This window comes from Lissotriton vulgaris, chromosome 11 (assembly GCF_964263255.1).
Source record: "Lissotriton vulgaris chromosome 11, aLisVul1.2, whole genome shotgun sequence".
Classification (NCBI taxonomy): Eukaryota; Metazoa; Chordata; class Amphibia; order Caudata; family Salamandridae; genus Lissotriton; species Lissotriton vulgaris.
The window spans coordinates 468725030-468751602 of NC_141699.1; the positions used below are offsets into that span (position 1 = coordinate 468725030).

The 26573-nt window shown below is 47.2% G+C and overlaps 1 protein-coding gene across 2 annotated transcripts in view; it reads right to left on the reverse strand.

Annotated features, from left to right (window-relative positions):
- Positions 1–26573, reverse strand: part of CDCA2 (cell division cycle associated 2) — a 394307-nt gene that overhangs the window by 50839 nt on the left and 316895 nt on the right. For both annotated transcript variants that reach the window (XM_086943530.1, XM_086943529.1), the window contains exons 13-14: positions 11612–11700; positions 8582–8713 (exon numbers count right to left, since the gene is read on the reverse strand). In XM_086943530.1, the coding sequence (XP_086799656.1) occupies positions 8582–8713; positions 11612–11700 (221 nt within the window). The remainder of the gene's footprint in view (positions 1–8581; positions 8714–11611; positions 11701–26573) is intronic.

The following is a 26573-nucleotide window of genomic DNA, read 5'->3' on the forward strand; positions in this document are numbered from 1 at the left end:
GTTTCATGAGTCAAGCCCTGTCATAAGTGCAAGACATGTTACTTATGAGCTCTTTCAGTGTTCACAACCCATTAGATTTTATTGATCCCAAGGAACATATCGCAATGGCATTTACTGACATCGCAATCCTAACTTGTATCGGTAAGCTCCTACCCGCCTAATGAATGACCTTGATTATTGATCTCTTCCTTACATAAATGTTGTCCTGCCAGGAACCTTACGATATCAGCCATTTTCTAAAACTGGTCACATCACCTGCCCTCTTTTAAAGGCCACACGAGATGCACATTCCTTTTGCGTCACATAATTATTTTTTAGAAGCAGTCTTACAAACCTAAGTTTCACAGTTATGACCAAAGCACCAATTATTTCATCCTTTTCAGGTGCTCTATATTATAGCCACAGTTTTACATGTTTGCAAACTTCAGATTCATTACTCCATAGGTTTCAAACTTGACCGCTTTATGCCCTTTTTCATCCTTATTGGTAAAATTACTAACCCCCATAAGACGAGCTTTACAAAAAGATAATTGTATTCACCTCTTATTGTTATTTATTCTTATTATTTGCACTCTTTTTCGATTTATTTGCAGAATTTAAGACACTATTACTGCAGGATTATCACTCTACTCCTCTGCACGAATTAAGAATGCACTTTTGAATTTCAACCAATGTATAGTACATCATTATGCTAAACTATTGGTACACAACACTTTGCAGCACATAGTCATCCGGCTACTTCATACTTCTCTTTTAATATCTAACTCATTATATAATGACATTGGAATAGGTGAATTTAACTTTTTCCCTCAGATTTCCAGGCGTCACTCACTACTTCTCTCCAACATGACTTATCAGCGTATAAAATGTAGTTTTGGTTGCTTGTCTTTTACATCTGGTTTGCTCATATCTGGTGCTGTAAAGCAGCAGCATGGAGTCTTCCCCACTTGTTCTCCGAAATAGTGGTCTTCTACCAAGGTTCTCTCACCTTGGTGTTTCACATCAAGATCTACTCTTGCAGCTCCATTAAAAATTTTCTTGACTCTTTCATGGACTACTTAGATTTCGATTCACCTTCCAAGACAATTGCTTTCGCCAAACAGTCTTTTGCCTACTTCTCATCCCTTTCTCTTTCACTTTTCTCACAATCTTTTTAGGTCGAGCGACCTATCTCAATGCGCATGGGCATTGAGCGGGAGCTCGATATATAGCGTCTTAAACAGACTTTACCTAACTGGGCGATTTGGTGCTGTGCCCGTGGCTTTTAGGTCAATGCGCAAGCGCATTGACCTAAAATGCGCGTGCACATCACCAAATCGCCGTCTGTTCCCTCAGCCGCACTCCTCCCACACCTTTGAAGTGAAGCTTAGCTTCACTTCAAAGGCCCCTGCTGCTTTCACACCCTCTCCCCGCTCCGCCCCCTCCCCTGCCCGCCGTGTCGCCTTTCTCCTCCCCCCCCCTCCCCACAGCAATGCCCTCAAGTGTCCGGGAGCCCCGCGTCTGTCATAGTCTTCTTTTAAAGTAAAGGGGCTATTGTTGGGAGACGTCTGCAGACTGAGTTTTGCACTATCGTTTGTGTAAAAGACCTCTTCCTACCTAAAAATCGACACAATAATGCATGTCATACTAAACTATAGCACTAAATGCCAGTTTTGCATATCACATCATTACATATAATTTTGTTCCATTTTTCATAAATGTATGCGAACTAAAAGAAAAGAAAATTACACACATTTCACACACCTTTATAAATACTACCTGCTTAGTGACCTCTACCTTTTCCTCAAACTTTCTCCTTCTTGCTTTGTCTTTGTTCCATACATCACCGACGAGGCAGTAAGTGGGCTAATCAGCAAGCTCATGCTACCCTTCACCTGGTTTTGCCAACACTAACCTACTATAGCAAGTGTTTCGATGTCTTCTTTCTCCCTTCCCCATCATCCTCTTCCTTATCTTGCAAAGTTTGAAGTGCTCAACACCTTCCCAGTGAATCGGGTACAGGCAGAACTCTCAGCAAATAAATTCCTTCAGCCGCAGCTTGACACAAATGCATAAAACACTCACTGAATTCTTAGCATTTGTGAAGGCCGTAAAGTGTGTGTTACTTTGTGCTGAGGGGAATTTAGTAGTTGCTCTGCCATATGACGTAAAATAATAAAATGACCATGCCTAAGGCTATAGGCCTTGTTTGTTTATGTTAAAGCCAATAGGAGCGGTTTATTTTAGTGAAATGTCCATGTCATTTTGATAAAGGCAATAGGATTCTGGGTATTGTCGCACCACACGTACCACAGGCTGGAATCCTGTCCCTTGATTGGTGATATCCTTAACAAAGCCAGTAGGCACACCTTCTTGATAGTGAATAACTGTTCAGATTTTTGCTATAGGGATATAAAGGGGTTTTAATATTTTGAAGGGTATGGCTTGCTGGTGCAAACATTGTGCTTGAAGCCTCAGAGATAATCAGTACAGGCTCTCTTTAGGTTTATTGCCCACTGTGACCTTTCCTTATAATATATGACTTAAACACGTGTTATTCTGTGGCACCCATTTATGAAGTGTTCCAAATTGTAATTCCACCTGCAGTCCTGAACGTATATACAATTTTGCACATTGTATTTAGTTGTGTGTAAAGTACGTTTCCATATTAAAGAAAGCTGTCTGTCATAGTCTTCTTTTAAAGCAAAGGGGCTATTGTTGGGAGACGTCTGCAGACTGTGTCCAGGAAACGGCCTTTTCCCAAAATGCACCCGAATAGCGGGCTTCATTTGGACAAACGGGACGGATATTTGCGAAGAGTGTACACATATTTATTTTACACTCCAGGGGAACACTTGTTCTAGTGTGTACCGTGTGCACAGCAAGCCGTTACCTGCGCACACACGCCCACAGACACGCACACAATGGTGCAAACGCGCGCGCACAGACACATACAGAGAAACACACTTGCACGCATATAGACACACACACTACACACAATAGCACGCACATTCACATTAACGCAGGCACGTGCGAGCACACATACACACGAACATACATGTTGTTTTGCAAAGAGACTCCCACAGATGATAAACACACGCAGGCACGCATTCACACGGAAACAGTCGCAAACACACAAACACTTCTACAACAGATGTCCCTTCAACCATTTTCTAACAAAGACTGACAGAGACACACAGACCTTCCCAGAATAAATGCACGTGAAAATGGACAGACACGCACCAGGACACACCACACAGACGCACACTGTAGGGGTGTAACAATGTCCTACCACTCATGCCTCCAGGGTCACCAGGTCACGTGCATGTTACCCACCTGTGTGCCACTGCTGTTATGTCAATAATGCCCAGCTCTGCGGATACCAGGCTTCTAGACAATATACACAACCACCCCATCCACCACCGCATCCACCATCACCACATCCACCACCACCGCATCCACCACCACATCCACCATCACCACTACATCCACCATCACCACTACATCCACCATCACCTCCACATCCACCATGACATCCACCACCACCAAATCCACCACCGCATCCACCACCACCAACACCACCACCACACCCACCACATCCACTACCACCACCTCCCCATCCACCACTACCACCACCAGCGCATCCACCACAGCATCCACCGCATCCACCACCACATCCACCGCATCCACCACCACATCCACCATCACCACCACATCCACCACCACATCCACCATCACCACCACATCCACCATCACATCCACCACCACCACATCCACCACCACCACATCCACCATCACCTCCACATCCACCATGACATCCACCGCCACATCCACCATCACATCCACCACCATCACATCCACCACCATCACATCCACCACCATCACATCCACCACCACTGCCACATCCACCACAACCACCACATCCACCACCACCACCGCATCCACCACCACCACATCCACCACCACTACATCCACCACCACTACATCCACCACCGCCCCATCCACCACTACCACCACTGCATCCACCACCACCCCCACTGCATCCACCACCACCACCACTGCATCCACCACCACCACCGCATCCACCACCACCACCGCATCCACCACCACCACCGCATCCACCACCACCACCGCATCCACCACCACCACCACCAAATCCACCATCACCACATCCACCGCATCCACCACCACCACCGCATCCACCATCACCACCACATCCACCACCACATCCACTACCACATCCCCCATGACATCCACCGCCACATCCACCACCACCACATCCAAAACCACCGCATCCACCACCACCACCACCACACCCACCACATCCACCACAACCACTACCCCATCCACCACCACCACCACATCCACCACCACATCCACCATCACCTCCACATCCACCATCACCTCCACATCCACCATGACATCCACCGCCACATCCACCACCATCACATCCACCACCATCACATCCACCACCATCACATCCACAACCGCCACATCCACCACCGCCATATCCACCACCACCACCACATCCACCACCACTACCACCACCACCGCATCCACCACCACCACCGCATCCACCACCACCACTACATCCACCACCACATCCACCCCATCCACCACTACATCCACCACCACATCCACCACCCCATCTACCACCCCATCCACCACCACCACCGCATCCACCACCACACCCACCGCATCCACCACCACCGCATCCACCACCACATCCACCATCACCACCACATCCACCATCACCACCACATCCACCACCACATCCACCATCACCTCCACAACCACCACCACATCCACCATGACATCCACCACCACCACATCCACATCTGCATCCACCACCACCGCATCCACCACCACCGCATCCACCACCACCACCACACCCACCACCACTACATCCACCACCCCATCCACCACAACCACCACCACCGCATCCACCACCGCATCCACCATCACCACATCCACCGCATCCACCACCACCGCATCCACCACCACATCCTCCACCATCACATCCACCACCACATCCACCATCACATCCACCACCACCACATCCACCATCACCTCCACATCCACCATGACATCCACCACATCCACCATGACATCCACCACATCCACCATGACATCCACCACATCCACCACCACCACACCCACCATCACTACCACTACATCCACCACCACATCCACTACAACCACCACCCCATCCACTACAACCACCACCCCATCCACTACAACCACCTCCACCGCATCCACCACTACCACCCCCACCACCACCACATCCACCATCGCCACCACATCCACCATCGCCACCACATCCACCATCACATCCACCACCACATCCACCACCACCACCACATCCACCATTACCTCCACATCCACCATGACATCCACCGCCACATCCACCACCATCACATCCACCACCGCCACATCCACCACCGCCACATCCACCACCACCACTTCCACCACCACCACTTCCACCACCACCACTTCCACCACCACCACTTCCACCACCACCACTTCCACCACCACCACTTCCACCACCACCACTTCCACCACCACCACTTCCACCACCACCGCATCCACCACATTCACCACTACATCCACCACCCCATCCACCACCACTGCATCCACCATCACCACATCCACCACCACCGCATCCACCACCACATCCACCATCACCACCACATCCACCACCACCATCACCACCACATCCACCACCACCTCCACATCCACCATGACATCCACCACCACCACATCCAACACCACCGCATCCATCACCACCACCACCACTCCCACCACCACTACATCCACCACCACATCCACCATCACCTCCACATCCACCATGACATCCACCGCCACATCCACCACCACCACCACCACATCCACCACCACATCCACCACCACTTCCACCACCACCACTTCCACCACCCCCACCGCATCCACCACCACCACCACCACTACATCCACCACCACTACTACATCCACCACCACATCCACCACAACTACCACCCCATCCACAACCACCACCCCATCCACCACCACCACCGCATCCACCACCACATCCACCACCACCGCATCCACCACCACCACCGCATCCACCACCACATCCACCATCACCACCACATCCACCATCACATCCACCACCACCACATCCACCATCACCTCCACCACCACCACCACATCCACCATCACCTCCACATCCACCATGACATCCACCACCACCACATCCACCACCACCACATCCACCACCACCACATCCACCACCACCACATCCACCACCACCACCACACCCACCACCACCGCACCCACCACCACCACACCCACCACCACTACATCCACCACCACATCCAATACCACCACCACCCCATCCACCACTACCACCACCACCGCATCCACCACATCCTCCGCATCCACCACATCCACCGCATCCACCACCACATCCACCATCACAACCACATCCATCATCACCTCCACCATCACCACCACGTCCACCATCACATCCACCATCACATTCACCACCACATCCACCTCCACATCCACCATCACCTCCACATCCACCATGACATCCACTGCCACATCCACCACCACCGCCACATCCACCGCCACATCCACCACCACCGCCACATCCACCACCACCACCACATCCACCACCACCACATCCACCACCACCACCACATCCACCACCACCACCACTTCCACCACCACTGCATCCACCACCACCACATCCACCACCACTTCCACCACCACTGCATCCACCACCACCGCATCCACCACATCCACGCATCCACCACCACATCCACCACCGCATGCATCCACATCCACCACTTCCACCGCATCCACCACTTCCACCGCATCCACCACCACCACATCCACCACCTCATCCACCACCGCATCCACCACCACCACTTTCACCACATCCACAATCACCATCACTTCCACCACCACATCCACAACCACCACATCCACAACCACCACCACCACATTCACCACATCCACAACCACCACCACATCACCACATCCACCACCACATCACCACATCACCACCACATCCACCACCACATCCACCACCACATCCACCCCCACATCCACCATCACCACCACCACCACATCCACCACCACCATATCCCCCAGATCCACCACCACCACATCTATATGTGTGTGGCTATGTGTGTGTTTAGGTGCAAATGCAATGTTCTTGGATTTTCGTCACAATAAAATACACTGAACATAATCTTCACAAATGTTATTTACAAACGTTTAAGCTATTACCATTATAAATTACAATAACTTTAATTTAAGTATTAATTATTTACAAAATTAAAAACCATTGTTATTTGTAATAGCAATACATCTAAGTCACGTAAATACAACACACATTGCATTACAAATGCTATAGGTGTCACATTTGCAAAAGTTAAAACTATTGACATTGTAACTGACAAAGCTATTAATTTTGCTACTTTCAAAACCAACACATAAATAAAAAAAGTGTCATTTACAATACCAATAGCTCAAACTTTCCTAATGCGAGACCTATTGCATTTCCAATGCTTGTTATTACATCATCTGTATGTGTATTTTACAGCCTTGAAACAGTCAATATGACAAAACACGTGCCTGTTGTATCCATATCACGGTGACAACTAATGTACCGAAATGTTGGTTTCCTTGATAATTCTGGTTTTATAGCATGGACTAGTAGAGATCCTGAACTTCTAGTTGGCTCTCTAGAGAGATTATGCTGAGCATGAGGAGAATCCAGTGAGTGTGAGAGGGAGAAGCTGAGGCTAGCTCGCAAGGAGCAAGAGGAGAGAAGTTGAGAAGGAATGAGACCCAGGAATAGAAATTAAGTGGAAAGTGAGGGAAAGGTAAAGAGAAAGCTCTGACTAGGTCTGACGTCAGAGATAATGAGGATAAGATCCAGTAACGCCAGGGGAAACAAAATCCTGTCAGTAGCAAGTGCTTCTAACAAAGCTAAAGAGCCTGCCAGAAGGGCAAAACATGTCTGGTATGGAGGGCAAAGAAAACACTGTAGGACAGAGGTCTGTCACCCAGAAGAATTCAAAATAAAGCACCATAGTATGGGTGCTGACAGTCGAGTAGAGAGGACAAATTTAGAAGGTATACAGGCGTTATAGCTGTCATCATTAACAGGTCTTTTTGTTTAACAGTTGTGAAGACACCCTTGCCTGGTGCCTAAACATATCAAGTCTTTGCAAAAGAGACTGGACGCAATTGAAGAAAACAAAAGTGGCAAATTAAGCTAAAAGTTATCACTGAGAATAATTAGCCTGCAACAATTAATTTAAAAATTTTCTAGCATACCCTGTGGTGTTCTGACTGCCATCAGGGGAAACTCGATTCACCGTAATAAGACATGTTTTGAGGTACAAGCCGTTACAAGGTAAAGCATGCCTCACTGAGTCCAAATCCTACAAATGCGTCTGCCCAAAGTTTTGAAATTAAGACACTTAAAATGGAGATAAACCGCATAGACAAAGAAGTGACCTGAATTAGTAGAGATGCTCACTTGCATGCATTATTACTTAACTAACACAGGAACATTCACAAGTTTAAAGAGTGTACTTATACCCACCCTTTTTTTGACAGATGGTTTCTTTTTGGCTGACTGAGGAGGGTTCTTCCGAACTACTAAATTATCCTCTTTATTTGTAGCGTCTGGATTGACTGAATTGGTTAAGCAAGGCTTTTCCACAAGTACCTCACACTGCAAAAACATTTAAAAGTATTTAAATAACACAACTAATGTATTTGAAGTAAAATCTAAACTGCATGTGCATCACTCAAACAACTTCTTTCCACTTCAATGATTAGAATTACAACATTTTTGGGATTATTTTAAAAGTACTACATGGTTAATTTACTTGGCTTTAGTAATGCTCTTTCTGAAGTATACTTTAAGCACAGCTATTCACAGGTGCCAGACTTAATCTCGAAGATTCAAACCAAATTACACCCGCACAGCAGTAGGTAGCGTTGTGCACCTAACGCTGTTGACTTTGTCCCCTCGGACACCTATCCCAATTTATGAGGTACCAGTGTGCACATCTTTAGCTTGGGGCCTTTTTAGGCATTAAAAAGAGGCCACTCCACAGAATTGGGAGGTGGGAGGGTGGTGAGAAATCTGCAGTTCAAAAGAGTATCATCCAGAACAACCATTTCCGAAGAACAGATCCCAAACCATTACCTCTGAAGGTGGTGGGTCTGGGGAATGGCTCACAGCAAAAAGTCCTGCAGGACCAAATGAGTGTAAGGCCTTTGTCGTCAGGCCTGGCTGTCAAGGAAATAGTGCTTCATGAACGGGTGCGCTGATCTCCACGTCGCAGCCTGACAGTTGGGAAGCCCAGGCACTGTGTTTACCAGGATAGGGGTAGCAGCAGTGGCTATGCTGAAATAGACCTTCAGTCTTTCTGGAGGCTGCTTCTTGGCCAGTGCATTGCAAATCTTAATGCAGAGGAGGATACACCTTGACAGAGCCCTTTCATGCACAACCTTACCTTTCTACACCCCAGAGAAACCCCACAAAGAGCTGCTCGTCCACTCTAAGGTAATTGGTTTGATCTATGTAAATCCAAAAGGCCTTTTCTGTTCCAGCCAACGAAGTCTCATTTTTCGAGGGGTGAGGTGAATCAAGCAATGTTGGAAGAATAATGGATTGCCCAATGGGTAAAGCAGTCATGACCTTTGGCAAAAAAGACACCCTGGTCTTCGACAGAACTTTATCTGGGAAAAGGGTGGTTTAAGGCAGAAGCACCAAGAGATCTTGAACTTCACTCATGTGTAAGCCGATGTTATTGCAATGACCCGTCTTGAAAGCCAGGAAACGCAGTAGACCGCTGTGCCATGGTTCCGAAGGAGGAAAGTAAGGATAACATTTAGATCCCACTGTGGCATGGCGTAGGGTCTGAGATGAAACGTTCAAGACAAACCTTTATGAAACCTTTACTTCAACAGGTGATTTAAATAGGGGTGGGTGGTCTGGCACACATGAAGAGGCCAAAAGGGCTAACACATAACCTATATAACAAAAAACCTTGAAACAAGGTGTCAAGTTTCTTGGACTCGGTCAGGATGAGCCACAATAACAAAATTTGGGTACTGAGCACCATGCTTAAACAGCCAGACTCTCTGGTGATGGGATAAAAAGGAGCAGGCCTGTTGGACTTTCCCAAAGCTAACATCAAAGGGACTCAGGAACAATTTAAAGGCTTCACAGAAGCAGCGGAGAGTTTCGAAATATCTGGCACAATGTTAGATTTCACAACTGCAGAATGCAAAGTCAAGCCCAAGCCCGTTGTCTACCAAACAAACACACCATAAAAGATTAAACCTTCTCCAAAATAGGGCCAGAAGGGTGTGAAACTCCCCCTTGATGGGAAGTAGTGTGGTCACAGGTCCTATTAAGACTCAGTAGAAGCCAGCATCAGCAACGGTAGCAGGCAGGAGAACATCAGCTTTTGATACACCATTTACTGTGAGGCCACAGTCCTCATCACCCCAGCCAAATCATCTGATCTGAAAATCTCCGAGAAGGTGAACCTATAGGACCTTCAAGGTGTACTGCATAGAATTCATTGTTTTGCATTCTTCAAAGCTACTCCTCAACCCCAAGGATGAGGCCTTTCCTTATGAAAACCCTGGATGGATCTGGAGTTTATTTAGTCAGCAGCATCACAATTGGCTTCAAAGTCAGCTCAAAAGAGGTCCTGAGTGAATTGGAGACAGTAGCTTGGCCAGTTTTAACTTTATTATAGGCACCGGGTTTAAACCACTTCGTGGTTTGGCGTAAAGGCTGTAGATGCCAAGAAGGCAGACTGTTTCCCTGCTTGGGAAGTAGCCCCATGGTTACTGAGCTGTCCTGAAGCTCATGGGGGCTAGTCCAGAGTCACTTTAGCCCTCAGGTTATTTCCATTGCTGACCTTTACAGTTAAACTGTGGCAGAAAATCTCTGAAACAAGTCTATTAATCTAGGAGATTAATAATGTTTCGGTGCAACCTGAAAAACAATATTGAATAGTGACTGAATTTAGATAACCATCTTGTTTAACATAACACATCCTAGAAACCACAGGAGCCACTAAACTAACTGGAAAAAAGTAACGTTCAAGACAAACCTACCAACCATTTTAACACTTGGTGCATGAACAGCCATGGTGAAGTTGCTCAAGTTTTTCAGAATTCAACATCCACAGAAAGTTTAAAATAAAGTGAAGGTGCAGCACCCTCAAGATCCCGTACAGATGGTTAGAATTTAGGGTTAACACCTTCACTGCCACGATTTCTATGCATTCCTATGTATTATGTCCCTATGTCTCCATCTCTAGCTCTCTCTATGCACACGTACACACAATCTATAAGCAGTGAAGGGGGTTTAATAAGGAGTAATGGAATTATTCTCAACCCAGGGCTCAACAAACCATTTTTCTCTACCTAGAGAAAATTTCATTTCACTGCTTCTGGTTTAACCTCAAAGACTCCCAAGAAGTCTTTTATAAACAATTACAGGTGGAAAGTCTCATGAACTGAAGCTAAAAAACAACAGCAAGACAAATTGGAAAAACTGATTACAGTAAACTGATTTACTGTAAAAGCAAATAACACATACCTTTCTCTTCATTGTTGATCTAGTGATTCTTCCACCTTCCAAGACTGCTGATTCTTTATATGTAGTCTCCTCAGAGTTGCAATCAACCACTGTACCAATTAAAAAAAAAAAAAAAAGGTTGCTTCTAAATTAATCGGAAAAATGTGTTAAAGCAGTCAGGTGTTTGCCAATATAACAGGAATCTCTACGCAGTATTCATGGAAAATCATACAAAATGGGGCTAGATAAAGGAACACTATCATTGTTGCAGATTTACAAACATGATTGCACAGTTGAAAAATTAAAAGGAACCATTACTATTTCCTATTATTAAAGATTGTTTCTTTACAGTGCAGCCACCAATCCAACAAGAAAACATCTGCCACCTTCAGGTGAAAGGGAACACAGTCATACCATCTTGGACCTAAAGACCTAACCATAGCCCACTCTAGTTTAACGACTGCTAAAGCTAGATGATGGAAGAAGATAGTTTTTAGAGGCTTAGATTGTGTGCAATTTTTGTTGATGCATCCAACTCTCCCAGGTAACTAGCGATATTGCTGCAGGATTGTGATAGTGCCAGAGAATTGCTTTTTGAAAAAGATAAGTGCAAAAATATGCAAGGGAGATCATATATCAATCCAGCAAATGGCAGCAATCACAACACTTTTGGAAAGGGCTGAAAACGATACATGGAAACATATTTGTTTAAGACATTCTGTACTAAGCCAAAACATAGAAAATAACTCTTTCCCTTTCAGCTGCCAGTTTACACTTTAAAATATCAGTTACTTCAAAGGTTCCAAGGTTGCAATCCATGGAAGTCAAGTCATGGTCTCCTAGCACAATGTTAAGGTAAGTATGTAAATAGTTCTAGAGAAATACACAGTCCAATTGTCTACCTTTAACTACTTACGCCAAACACAGTAAATGTTCTGCACAACTACACTTTGTAATAAATAAAAATATGTTTGTTTAAAGTCATAATGGTGTCAGAGATGTGGCTAAATGTAGCATTTATTTACAGATTATGAAGATTATTGGAGAATTAAGTTCTCAACCGCCAGGCTCTGCACCCATCACACCAACTTAGCCTCTTTATTCCACTTTCTCTAATCTCTATCTATGGGGAAAAATACATTATTAGTTTAACAGTCATATGTGTAAGTGATTCTATGATTAGAGAGCCTGAAGCACTAAGTACCATAACCATAATGATGACTGACTTACATTTCATCTTAGATCACACCATATTCAATCCATTAGGAATGTAATACTTAAGAGAAAATCTCTTCTGAGAAATCATACAGTGTCATAATTAGCAACTCCTGTTACAACCGAGTTAAGTCTTTAGAGGGAAATAGTAATGTTTATACATTGTTAACTCGGGCAACAGTTGACAAATCTGGTCACGGTTTGACGGGTATTAATGTTTCCTGTTCAAAATTTTCATATGAAGCATTGCTCCGAACCACTGTGCAAATTAATTTCATTAGGAAGATTTTAAAGTAGCATTTATAATTTGAGTTCCAAAGCCTCCAGCCACAAAATCAAGTGAACAAAATGAATCTAGACCTTTACTGTGAATATGCCCTTAGAATTGCTGGACCATTTTAGAAATTTGAAATATCTGCATTGAAAACAGTGATACCATTGAAAATGACACAAGGTTCTCTATGGGCTACCTTAGTAACACCAGCAAGGGTAAACAAAGGGAAGCAGCGAATAAAAAAACCATTGGCCCAATGACAATGCTTGCCAGTTGGTAAGGCATAAAACAAATTTAGGCATAAGATGACATTGAAATTGAAGGGGAGGCAGCGGGTGCTGCAGGCAAGCAAAAATGATAGAAGCTGCCTCTGGTAGCAGCCAGGTCCTGGGACGACTCGTTTTTTGGGTCACAAAAGCAGAACTTGTTCCTAGACAGATTACACTTGATTGAGTAACCACAGAATTTCTGCTGCTGCTTATCGAACTGGCAAGCGGGAAAAATCATTTTCAAAGAAAACCACAGCTTACTGTACTTAAAACATTACAGGGCCAAAAAGCATAATCCATCAAGTCATGTCCATCTGGAAAGCTTGGACATCTCCAGAAACCCCAGTAGCGCACATCCAAGAGTTGTACCAACAGCTCACGTGACACAAACAGCAGAGTTTAGACATGTCTGTCAGGATAGTTTATATAGGGGGTTATAGCTAGTGGGGTTTACATGCAACCAGTCAGGACCATAATTCACTGTGCAGATGCAGGATAACCCGTCAGGTGGTCACACCTCAACGGTCCACCAGACTTAGAGAAACTTGTGGAGACAGATCCTGCTAATTGTAACTCAGTTCTTTGAATTAATTTCCCAAATTCCAGAGATCATGTGCAAAATCCCATGATTTATTTTCAACCAAATGTTTGGAATGATACAGGTAAAGGAAAAGCTGACAAGTGTTTCGTCCATGTGGCTATCCAGCCTATGGCTTTTTCAAGGCTGATATGTACATCATCATTAATATGTCAATGATAGTGCAGTGTACATAGATACACAAAAGGCTGATTGGACAAATGTGAAGTACAGAGACATAAAAAGGACAAGAGACAAAAACAAAAAGAAGTAGGGGAAACCAAGAAAGGAGAGGAAAAAGGGGAAGAGAAAAGAACAAGTATAATTAATAGTCCCATGATAAGTCATATGTTGAACATAGGCAAATGTCCTATCAGATATATACATCTCAGAGTACCGGTTATTTCTGCTATGTCAGAGAAGAACAAACAAATAATTTTCATGGTACTGTTCAGTGACAAATACACACACACACACACACACTAGGTCATTCAAGTGGTGCTACAATCCCATATTTTTGCGTTATGTTGCTACAAAAATGTTAACAATCGGTGGTGGATTAGGAAAAAGGTACAATTTGGTAAGCAATACCTCTACTTTTCAGATACAAGAGGCTAGGCGTGGTCTAATTAATCCACTCCAAAGACTCCATGTGTTAGAGATGGTTCATAATCTTTACCCAAAGAAAACCAGGTGAGTAGAGAGATGCGTGTTTGAAAGGTCACTCACCATATATCTGAAACTTTTAATCTGTTTGAAGTTACAAAGAGAAGAATACAATAAAGAAAATGGAGTAAGAAGCATTGTAGTACAGTCATGGAGTGATCTGCTGTCTGTTAGGCCATTGGGGCACAGAAACTCTTCTGCATCATTCTTAGGGCAGCGAATACATAAAATTGCAGAGTTTTCAAAAGCACTGAGAGTTCTCCTAAAACATAAAGAGTCAATTAAACAGAATACCAAGCTAAATGTGTTGCTAATAGTAGAATACGCTAAACGTTGGCTGCAAGCAGTTGCGGGAACCGCAACATGAAAAATGGTTTGCTGAAACGGAAGAATATGTACCGTCTAGAGTCACTTTCCCCGGTCCTGTGGAGTAAAGGTAAAAGGCATAGGAAGACTTATCTGCCGTCCGTACTCTTTCCAGAAAGTGCCATATTTAATTACAGATCACATGAGCCGGGGAGGACCATGAGACCACACAGGAGCGTTTTTTTAAGAGTTCAAAAATAGTGTGGCCATCTTGAAACGGTGTATCATACAAGCATTAGAACGAAAATAACACATGGAAATAAGGCATTTATACAGGATGTAAGGAATTGATAATGGTCTTTTTTTAATTCCTATTTACACATATTGAGAACGAGCCATGTCACCTCTCCATCAAGCCTCAAGCACTTCTTGCATCAGGGTGGAGGTTTTACAATGTAGGTTCCAACAATGGAAACTTATTAGTGAATTGGATTTTCTGTAGAAATTAAGTCTTTGAGGTCTGATTGTTTGTTCTAATACACTGCCTTGCAGGTCATCCCCCATTGTCCCACTATAATCTGTGTTCTACATTGTTTGATCCTGAAGAAGGTGGATGGTCACTATCCTTTACCCACCGAAACATGCGTTGGCTGTCTTTTTTTTTTAGATCATAGCCTGCAACACAAAAACGGCAGAAACTGTAGAACTTTTCCCGTTGCAAATTGCAGTGTATGTGAGATGTGGCTGGAGGTGAATGAGTGGTACATATGAGAGGATGTGTTTTGTGAATGAATAAATAAGTGGATTGTAAAAGGTGGTAAAACAGTCACATATACGAATATTCAGCTGATATGTACATTGTAAAAAGCTTTTATGGAATTAAAAACTTTTTTTATAAAAAGGTGTTTTGAGATATAAGAAAACATAGATTATACTGTTAAAATAATTAAACATTTTGGTATGTAAACTGGAAAGCATGGCAATATTTATTTATACTAAATATGCGCAGTAAATAAAATAATGATAAGGTAACAAATACGAATGATTTAAAATTGTTTTCATTCAGACCACTGTGCACTTAGAGCAGTAGTAGAATATATATAGGTCAAGTAGGATATCGTCCCTTTAAAAAGTATGGGGTAACTTATTCGCATTTAGAAGGCTAAGGTATGAAAGAGGTTTACAGTAGAAGAAAAATGTTTTGATTGTTCCCCTGAAAACAAGATGGCTGGAGAGCTGACAGATGTGAATAAGAGTGTTAAAAGCTTTGAAACAAGCATGGAAAAGGCATGGGCATGAATCATGAACATCTGAAATTAGTTACTAGTAATAGAATGTTTGATTCCAAGCTGAAATACTGTGGAGAAACAGAGGGTGAGATGTGGGACAGAAAAAGCATGAGTATATGGTAGACATAGTGGTATGTAATGTAGAGTGCTGTAAACTAAATATGCTTGAGAAATGGGCAAGAGAATCTCCCTGCATACTTTTGAAATGTGATCTCATTTCCTGAGGTTCAAACCAGTCTTGCAATGCAATTCTGTATTCTTTGGAGTCTACAGGAAATGCCCAACTGAAGTCACAAATGTGGGACATTGCCGTAATCTAGTCTACTAAGATAAAACTCTAAGCTAAGTGCACAAGCTGATCTGGAAAAAGAAAAGGAGTGTTTTTCTTTAGCAGCGGATGATATAATAAATTAATTTCTGTAACAAAGTAGAGGTGTTAATTTAGCTCAACACTTAGGTTGTTAACAGAGTCAGCGCTAGAAGGGGGATTTGATAATGCAGATGGCCAGATGGGGGAATCTAAGTGCCTTTCAACACTCAACCAGTAAGACTTTGCTTTTATTGTGTATGCAAGTTCCAGGAATATTTCCCGAACTGCACTAGACGGTGGGTACAAATGGGGAAAAATAACAGCCGGGTAGGAGAAAGCACACAGGGGTAAGTAAGGTCACAAAAAGCAGATTTTGAGAGGGGCTTGAAGTGACATACAATAAAAAAAGCTCACAACAATAAAGTGTGCAGGTTGCTGAATAAGAGTCACATCCACTTTACAACCACCGTCCCCCCTCAAATTTAAAGCGTAGGATGCCGCTCTTCCACAAAACTAGCAAAATGTGTGGGGGAAGAGCGACAGAACAATAGTGGTATGTGGCACGAGAGGTTGGGTGCATCAGAATAAGTCATAGGGAGACAGTAACTAAAGCACAAGTTACTACTTGTGTAACGATATATCTGTAAGAGACATTAGTTTGTGATAGATTCCTTACCTTAGAATATCCCCAGGCGTCAGACTGGAGCCGGACAATTTTGCGTAGCAATACCCTTGCACGTCGGTAGGCGTCATCCGCGGCTCCTCATCAATCGTCGGCGTCGTTGGCGCCGGAATGACGTCGTCTGAGTACTTAGACGCCGCCCATGCGCGCTGACGTCAGTTCTGATACACAGCCTTTCCACTCCAGATACGCAGAGCCATGATAGAACCAACACTGGTGCCATGAAATTAGGGCCCTGAAAGGGGATGACCTTAACCCTAGATATCGGTTTGCAGAACGGGAAGGCTGGGTGGGTCGGTAAGGAATCTATCACTAACTAATGTCTCTTACAGTTATATCGTTACACAAGTAGTAACTTGTGCATCTGAAAGAGACACGTTAGCGATAGATTCCTTACCTTAGAATAGATACCCCAGCAATACCAACCCCGGTGGTGGGTCTGCGAACCAATAATCACACCAGAAAGTCCTGGAGGACGGAACGGCCAAAGAAGCCATCCCTCCGGACTTGGCTGTCCAGGCAGTAGTGTCTTGCAAATGTGTGCAGTGAGGCCTACGTAGCTGCCTGGCAAATGTCCTGCAAGGGCACTCCCCGGCCCAGAGCAGTTGTAGTCGCTGTGGCCCGAGTAGAATGAGCCCGCAATCCAGCAGGGGGCTCCTTTTTGGCCATGGAGTAACATGCCTGGATACACAAGATGATCCACCGCGAGATGGTCCTCTTGTGCACCGCCTTTCCCTTCTTAGCGCCCATGTAACCAACGAAGAGTTGGTCACCACCCGGAACTGGCGTGTGCGATCCAGATAATAGGAGAGCGCACGTTTTGGGTCCAGACGGTGGAGCCTCTCTTCCTCTTTCGAGGGATGCGGAGGCGGAAAGAAGGTGGGCAAAGTAATGGACTGCCCGATGTGGAAGGCCGTGATAACCTTGGGCAGAAAGGAAGGTCTTATCCGCAACACAACCTTGTCCGGATGAACAGAGAGGAAAGGAGGTGTAGAAGAAAGAGCCTGGAGCTCACTCACTCTCCTGGCAGAGGTGATGGCAACCAGGAAAGCAGTCTTCAGAGTAAGAAGACGGAAAGGACAGTTATGGAGCGGCTCAAAGGGAGCACACATGAGGTAAGTAAGCACAAGATTCAAGTCCCACTGGGGCATCACGAAGGGAACAGGAGGGAACGTGTGTGATGCCCTTCAAAAACCTATTTACAATGGGGGACTTGAACAAGCAAGGCTGATCAGATAGCCGCAAGAAGGCGGAAAGGGCAGAAAGGTAACCATTGAGAGTGCCCAGAGCAAAGCCCTGCTGGGCAAGAGAAAGAGGAATGAGGAGAACCTCAGAAAGGGGTGCAGAGAGTTGGTCCACGGCCTTTGCTGTGCACCATGCCACAAATCTGTTCCACCTGCAGGCGTATACCGACTTTGTGGAGGGACTCCTGGCTGCCAGAATATCACAGACTTCGGGAGGAAAGTCAAATGGCCTCAACTGCCGCCACTCAATCTCCAAGCTTGTAGGTGGAGTCTGAACAGGTTCGGGTGCAGAACCGTCCCCTACTGTTGCAACAGAAGGTCCTCCCGAAGAGGCAGACGAATCGGGGGATCGACTGACATGCTGAGTATCTCGGGATACCAGTATCTTCGTGCCCAGTCCGGAGCCACAAGGATAACCTGGGCCCGGTCACGCCTGATCTTCAGCACTCTGGGCAGAAGTGGTATAGGCGGAAAGGCGTACAATAGAACGCACCTCCACTCGCGTCGAAAAGCGTCTCTGAGCGAGTGCCGCCTTGGAAATTCCAACGCACAGAACTGATGACATTGCGCGCTCTCTTCTGTAGCACATAGATCTAACCCAGGCTCTCCCCATTGCTGAAAGAGGCCTTGCGCCACGTCCGAGTTCAGACGCCATTCGTAATCCATCATGCACCGACGGCTGAGTTTGTACGCCCTGGCATTCAGAGAACCTGCCAGGTGTTGAACCACCAGGGTCACGCCCTGATGTTCCAGCCACTGCCAGAGGCGCAGAGCCTCCTGGCATATGTTCCAAGACCCCACCCCGCCCGGTTTGTTGCAGTACCACATGGCGGTGGTGTTGTCCGTGAACACCTGCACTACACTCCCCTGGACAGAGGGGAGGAATGCCTTCAGTGCTAGACGAATCGCCCGCAGCTCCAAGAGGGTGGTATGGAGCCGGAACTCCGCCGGAGACCTTAGGCCTCTGATCTCTGTCACTCCCATGTGACCTCCCCAGCACGGAAGGGACGCGTCCGTCACAACCACGTGCTCCGGGTGGGGTAGGGAGAGGGATCTGCCATTTACCCAATCGCGGTCGTGAGCCACCACTGCAGTTGTCCCCCAGTGCCCTCCGAGATCAAGACATGATCGGACAAGTTGCCCCGATGCTGGGCCCACTGAAACTTCAGATCCCACTGCAGAGCCCGCATCCACCACCAGGCGTGATGCACCAGAAGGATGCAGGAGGCCATCAGCCCCAGAAGCCGCAGCGTCCTGACCGAGACTCAGGATAAAGGCTGGAAGATTGGAATCTGAGCCTGTATATCCCGAACCCACTGTTCGGGTGGGTAAACCCGAAACTGCGCCAAGTCGAGAACCGCTCCGATGAAGAGGAGCTTCTGAGAGGGACACAGGTGCGACTTCAGCACGTTGATGGAGAACCCCAGCAAGTGCAGGAGGTCGGCCATAGTCTGGAGGTGGCCGACGACTGTCTGGGGCGAGCCCGCCTTCAACAACCAGTCGTCGAGGTAGGGGAAGACTGACACCCCTACCCTGCGCAGATGAGCTGCGACCACCGCCATCACCTTCGTGAACACCCGTGGGGCGCTGGTAAGGCCGAAAGGGAGCACGGTAAACTGAAAGTGCTCGTGGCCTACCGTGAACCGCAGGTAACGCCGGTGGGCCGGCAGGACGGGGATGTGAAAATAAGCGTCCTGCAAGTCCAACCCTACCAGCCAGTCTCCAGGGCAGCTAAGACCTGAGCCAAAGTCAGCATCTTGAACTTCTCCTTCCGGAGTTAGCCGTTGACATTCCGCAGGTCCAAGATAGGGCGTAGGCCCCCTTTGCCCTTCTTGGGTACCAGAAAGTAGTGGGAGTAACAACCACACCCTACTTCTGGCCCAGGAACGTGCTCGATGGCCCCCTTGGCCAAGAGGGCCGTGACTTCCTCTTGCAGAAGTTGCAAGTGATCCCCCGACACGCAGTGGATTTGGGGTGGCTGGGCTGGAGGTGTCGCCTCGAAGGGGAGGGAGTAGCCCCTTCGGACGATTTGCAGCACCCACCTGTCCGACGTGACAGTGCGCCAGTGGGAGAGGTGATGGCGAACCCTGCCTTCCACAGGCACCACATGGGCCTGAAAACTCGGACTAGGACGGTTTCGAGGCGGGTGCTGTGGAGTGAGGTGTGGACTGGCCTCGCCGTTGTCCTAGACCGCCACCACGGCGGTTTCCACGGCCGCCACCGCGCTGTTGAACATTCTGCGGCGTGTGGCTGGCAGCGTGTGTGGGGGCACCCCTTCCTTGGCCACGAAAGGAGCGAAAGGCACCCGATTGCTGGCGTGTGGCCGAAGGCCCAAGGACTTGGCCGTAGCCCTGAAATCCATAAAACGTTCCAGCGCATGGAATGTCTTGTCGCCAAAGAGGCGACGGCCATCGAATGGCATGTCCAGAAGTGTGGCCTGTATATCGGCCGAGAAGTTGGCGGACCTCAACCAGGCATGGCACCGAACCGCCACTGTCGTTGCCATCGCCCTGCCAGTGAGTCCGTGGTATCCAGCCCACACCGGACGGAATATCGCGTGCATCTCGGCCCTCCACAAGGGCTTGGCTGAGTTTAGCCCGGACCTCGTCCGGACATTGTGGCAGCACCTCCGCGACCGCGTCCCACAGAGTGTGGGTGTAGCGGCCCAAGAGACATGCGGTATTGACAAACCGCAGCCCTAAGCTTAGGGACGAGAGCACCTTCTTCCCGAACTGTTCATATCTCTTGGATTCCCGATCGAGGGGAGCCGTCGGGAATGCGGTCTGGGAAGTAGAGGCCTGGATAACTAGGCTCTTGGGGTTGGGATGGGTGGACAAAAAGCAAGGGTTGCCCGGGGCCGGGCGGTAGCGTCTGGCCACATTCTTAGCCACAGGCGGACCTGTGGCGGGCTTGGACCAAGTGCCCACAAAAACCTCACATAAGGCCTCATTGAACAGCAGTAGAGGCTCATTGGAGCTTGCCTGCGGTTTGAGTACCTCAGTGAGGAGGTTAGTCCTCACGGCCGCGACGGGGAGCTCAAGGTTTAAGGCCACGGCCGCCCTCGTCAACACCACACTATAAGCAGCCCCCTCCTCCGTAGCCACGGTGGGAGGGGAGACAAATCCAGTGTCTGGCGAAGCGTCAAGACCACTGGCCTCCCCGAGCTCATATGTCCAGTCCTCTTGAGACTGGCACTCCAGTGCCAGAGGGTCCTCAGACCCCTCCCAGTCACCTTCGCCACCCGTCTCCTGTAAAACAGGCTCAACAGACTGGGCCTCCTCATGGAATTTTTTTTTCCAAAGGCCGCCAAAAGCCGCGCCCAGCGGCGCCAGAGTTGGACCGATGGGAAGACTGGGGACGGCGTCCACAGTGGGCGCCGGGGGCGACACCCGCGGGGCCGGAGCCGGTGAGGTCGACCGGCGACGACCCGGATCCGGAAGCGGATCCAGTGAGGTCCTGCGGCGCCGGGACCGAAGCACCCAACCCGCTAGGGCCTCCAGACGGAACCGTCGGGCCCAAAGGCGCTGCGGAGCCTGACTGAGAAGGGAGGGACCTCATGGCCATGAGATACCACTCAATCTCCTGCGGCGTCGCGTCGTGCCCAGGGACCCGAAGGTGTGGGGCAGGCGGCGATGCTTGCGACTCCATCTAAGGGTGGGGTCACCCAAACGCCCGGCCGCGTTGTGCGAGCGTCGGGGTGGGTCGGAGGAACGAAGACGCCTCTCCAACCTCTCATGCCTCTTACCTGAGGACTTGGATCGCGACGACCGATGTCCACTCCCGGAGCTGCGATGACTGCGACTCCGACCCACGCGACCGGTCCCTCGACCTTCCGTGGGACTGGGACCTGGAACGGCGCGGGACGACTGCCGGAGCTCGAGCCGCTTGCGAGACCGCTCTCGCCTAGCCTTCGACGTCAGAGCCAGACAGTCGGAGCAGGTGCGGTCGTCGTGGTCGAGGCCTAGACACTTCAGGCACCGGCGATGGGGGTCAGTAACCGACATCAGTCGGTCGCACTTCGTGCAGGGTTTGAACCCGGGCATCCCTACCGGCACCGTTGGAGTCGAAGACTCGAAAAGAGAAATGATCAAAAAGATCAAAAGTTTAGTCAAAAAATGACTAGGGGTGCGCTAACTGGCGAGGAAAAAAGAAGAACTGACGTCAGCGCGCATGGGCGGCGTTCTAAGTACTTCGACGATGTCATTCCGGCACTAACGACGCCGACGACGGACGCGGAGCCTTGGACGACGCCTATCGACGCGCAGGGGTATTGCTACGCAAAAATTTCCGGATCCAGTCTGATACCTGGGGATATTCTAAGGTAAGGAATCTATCACTAACGTGTCTCTTTCAGATATAAAACGTTGTTAGGCAAACATTTGACTCACGGGACAGTCAGGAGAGCAGAGTGTGCATCAGTAAGTGTCCCACGTTAAAAGTCTTGGGTTTTATTTGTATTAAGCTTAAGGACGTTTCCTAAAGTTGAGTACTGTAGTGGTGGAGCTCTAATGTAGGAACTGTAATTTTGAGAAGTAGTCAGCATATCAAAATCTGGTTTGTAAGAGGCTGACCATATACATTAAATGAAATGGGAAAAGATTAGCAGTTTAGAATACCAAAGGTAAAGAACAACTACAGTGGAAAGGGTGGAGTGAAATCTCCTCATGTCCTTCAAATTGGAACAGAATATCCAAAGAGTGTAAGAAACTAAGTGAGATAGAACTGCTGAGGCACTAATTGTCTAATCAAAAGGAGCCCTCAGAGGCTGCAGGCCAAATCGAATGTCTCACCGATAGGCTGATGCCTAAAAAAAAGCTGTAAAGTGTTCCCAAAACAGAATGTAGGATGAGTTTCAATGAGAGAATAGTAGAATGTGCTTTATGAAATTAATCTAGCAAAAGTCTTAGATGCAGCTTGTTGCACATCTTAGCTACTATAAGTAAAAAATAAAAAGTTAATTTGTAAAATGCAGAAAACTTGTTTTAAGAGAAGTTAACACCACATCAACTACCTAGGTTACATAGCTAGGGGAAGCAACAAACTTGGAGGATATCCCCATTTAGACATAATTCATCTAGGGTATAAGGGAGTACTGAATACCTCAATGAAACACCAAATATGGTTTGGATGAACACGGTTCTGTCCAAACCACCTCACAGATGTAAAAGCAATAAAAAGTGAAGTCCTACAACAGGGGCACTCAGTGCAAGAAATTGTTGATTAGTTTGTCTAGGGAAAGGTTCAAGTTACAGTAGGCAATTGGTTGTAGGGAAGAGGCAACAGTAAAGTATGATGGTGGGTGCCGATCTCATGCCAGTAGAAAGGTATTCTCCTATTCTTTTCTGATCCAACAGGTGTCAAAGCAGATAAGTTTGTTTTTGCTTGTGTTCACATGGATGCCCAATGTCACTAATGTCTAGAACAAGACATTATTCATTGAGCAGCTGATCAGGTCATTTGATCCACTGAAAGCCTTTCCAGGACCCATCAGAGTATCCAAATTCTCAGAGGAAATGACAAGCTAGGCAATTGCTAACTGCTCAGTGGATGCACTCTCTAGAGATGCAGGATGTACAGGAAAGAAACTTTACAAGACCAGGTTGGAATTACCAATTGATACGGACAGTATCAGAGCAGTCACTGAACTTTGGAGGATTGTCTAATCCATTGGAGTGCGAGGGATAGCAGAAATGGCACAAATTCCTCCGTCCAATACAGCATTAGGTCATCAATCTGTTACACATGACCTTTCCCCATCAAAAGAAACTTCACATCTAGAGTTCTGGTGAGTTACAAAAAAGATTTAGGACTGGGAGGTAAAGGCCCTGAAAGATAGTATCATGGAGTTTCCACACGTATGGCAAATACAAACACCGGCCAGGGTGGCCTGCTATCTGGTTGTGAATACCAGTAACGATGGGTATAGACAGAGACATGCCCTTGATGAGGACTTACTGCTACAATTCAGTAATCATTAGCTCCTTGGGGTGGGGGTGGGGGGCGTAGTACTCCGTATTCATGACGGCTTCCGGCCGTCATAAATCACGGTGGGCGTGTGCCCATGACGGTCAGGAGCCGTACGCATTCCGCCCACTGATTAATTCTCCCGCACAGGCGGGGAATTAACAGTGTGGGCGGAGCGGCAACGTTCAGATGGCTCCTGGCCATCATGAGCGCACACCTACTGTGACTCATGACAGCCGGGAGCAGTCATGAGCACGGAAGGAGTTAAAGCAATTGTGACACCCTTACTTTCGATTTTAAAACATGGCTATGGAATCATCTGTGTATCATCCTGGGCTTAACTACTGGAAAAAGGGCCATGAAGGCTGCCTTTATGGGCCACATGTACGACCGATTTTTGAAATCGCAAAGGGGATTTCAGGCTCTTTGCAACCGCAAAATAGGTCAGGCCAATGTACTAACCCTATTTTGCAAGTCACTAACCAATTAGGGACTCGCAAAATAGGATTTGCGACTCATTATTAGGAAGGGGCGTGACAAGGGCAACCATTCCAAATAGCAACTCAAAAACCCATGTATAAATGTTTTGCGACCGCAACATCTTCACATTACCCGCTCCGCAGTAAATCTGGCGTTGAAGCACACTGGGGTGACATTCGGTCACTCCCAGTGGGGCCCGATGATGAAGCATGTCACCGACCAGGTCGGTGAGTGAGGGCTTTCTAAACAAACCAAATCGGTGTTGTTTCTCCCTTGTGCTCTATTACTTGTGTATTCTCTTAACAAGTAACACTCTTTCATTGTTATTTTTCAAGTCATAGTGGGGATTAAGAGTGTTGCTCCCTCCCTACCTCTCTCTTTGTTGATATGTAAATAGCATCGCACAGCTGTGAGAGTTTCTTTAGACCAGGGCCCCAGTACTTGATTCTGGGCTCTCCCTGTGACCAGCTTATTGGTGTCATTAATTGACTGACAATTTTCTCATCCTGCATCATGGTAAACTTGGGACTTACTTACACAGAATCCGAAATAGAGGCAATCATGTCAGACTCCTCGCTTTTTGCAGATCCGGCTATCTCGCAGGCCATAGCACACACCTCTGACTGGGAGAAGCTGACCGAACAAAAACGGGATCGGATTAGGACAATTTTGCATGGTACTATTCTGAAGCAATATTTAACAAATACTGCACCTAGAGGCCTTCTGGTGACTAATGCACCCCGCATCTTTCTTAATGATGCAACTTTTCGGAAGGAATGAGCCATGATCGCGTGGCACTGCACGCGGGATTGGCTCGTCCTTATGATTAAAACCGCTTTACGCCTCTCCGAGGCTCTGATGGTTGAGATTCAAGAAACTGAATCACAATTCAGAACAACAGTAACCGGATATCAAAAGAAGCTTGATGAGATCAACCGGGAACTTAACGAGTACAAAGAAAACCTGATGCAGTCCAAAGTTACCAAATTTCAAAAGGACTTGAAGGTTTGAATTTAACAAAGTCTACCCTTATGCTGATCCCAATTTCACGATCCCAGCCAAAAGTAATAAGGATTCCGACCATTCTGATGGCAACTCCTCCAACAGCAGTGGGTCTAGTACTGGCTCTAATAGACAAGGACGGAGAGGCGAGGGAATAGAGGCAATCGAGGGAACCAAGTGTAGGAAGGTGGATACCTGACTATGGTTACCCGCAACTTTTTTTGCCTGGTGTTTTGCTGGTTTTCCGACTTAGTTGACATGGGGCCCTGCCAATCAGGACCCCAGGCCTACTGCTCTCTCTCTAAAATGGATTCCATGTACCTTAGGTACATTTCCAATTGGTACCTTATCAGACCCTGTAACTCAGGGCATAGGTGTACCCAGGGCCTACCAGGGGCTGAAGGATGTATTATGCCACCCCTGGATGGCCATCTAAATCTGACACAACTGGCTGCACGACAGCTGGGGCAAGGTGGTGTACTCACCCTTTGCTTTAGATACAGTATACCTATATCTAACCCTAAAAATGGACACACAGATTCCTATCAGTCACTCCTATGGCAGGCCTTGACAATCCTGAAGGCAGAGTGCTGGAATCGTGTGAAAGGGTGCTCTGCATGAGCTGAGCCCGTTTGCAGCTTGCGGAACCAAGTCCTAATAGCTGTTCCATGATAACGCATACCATATACTCTTAAGTGCATTATA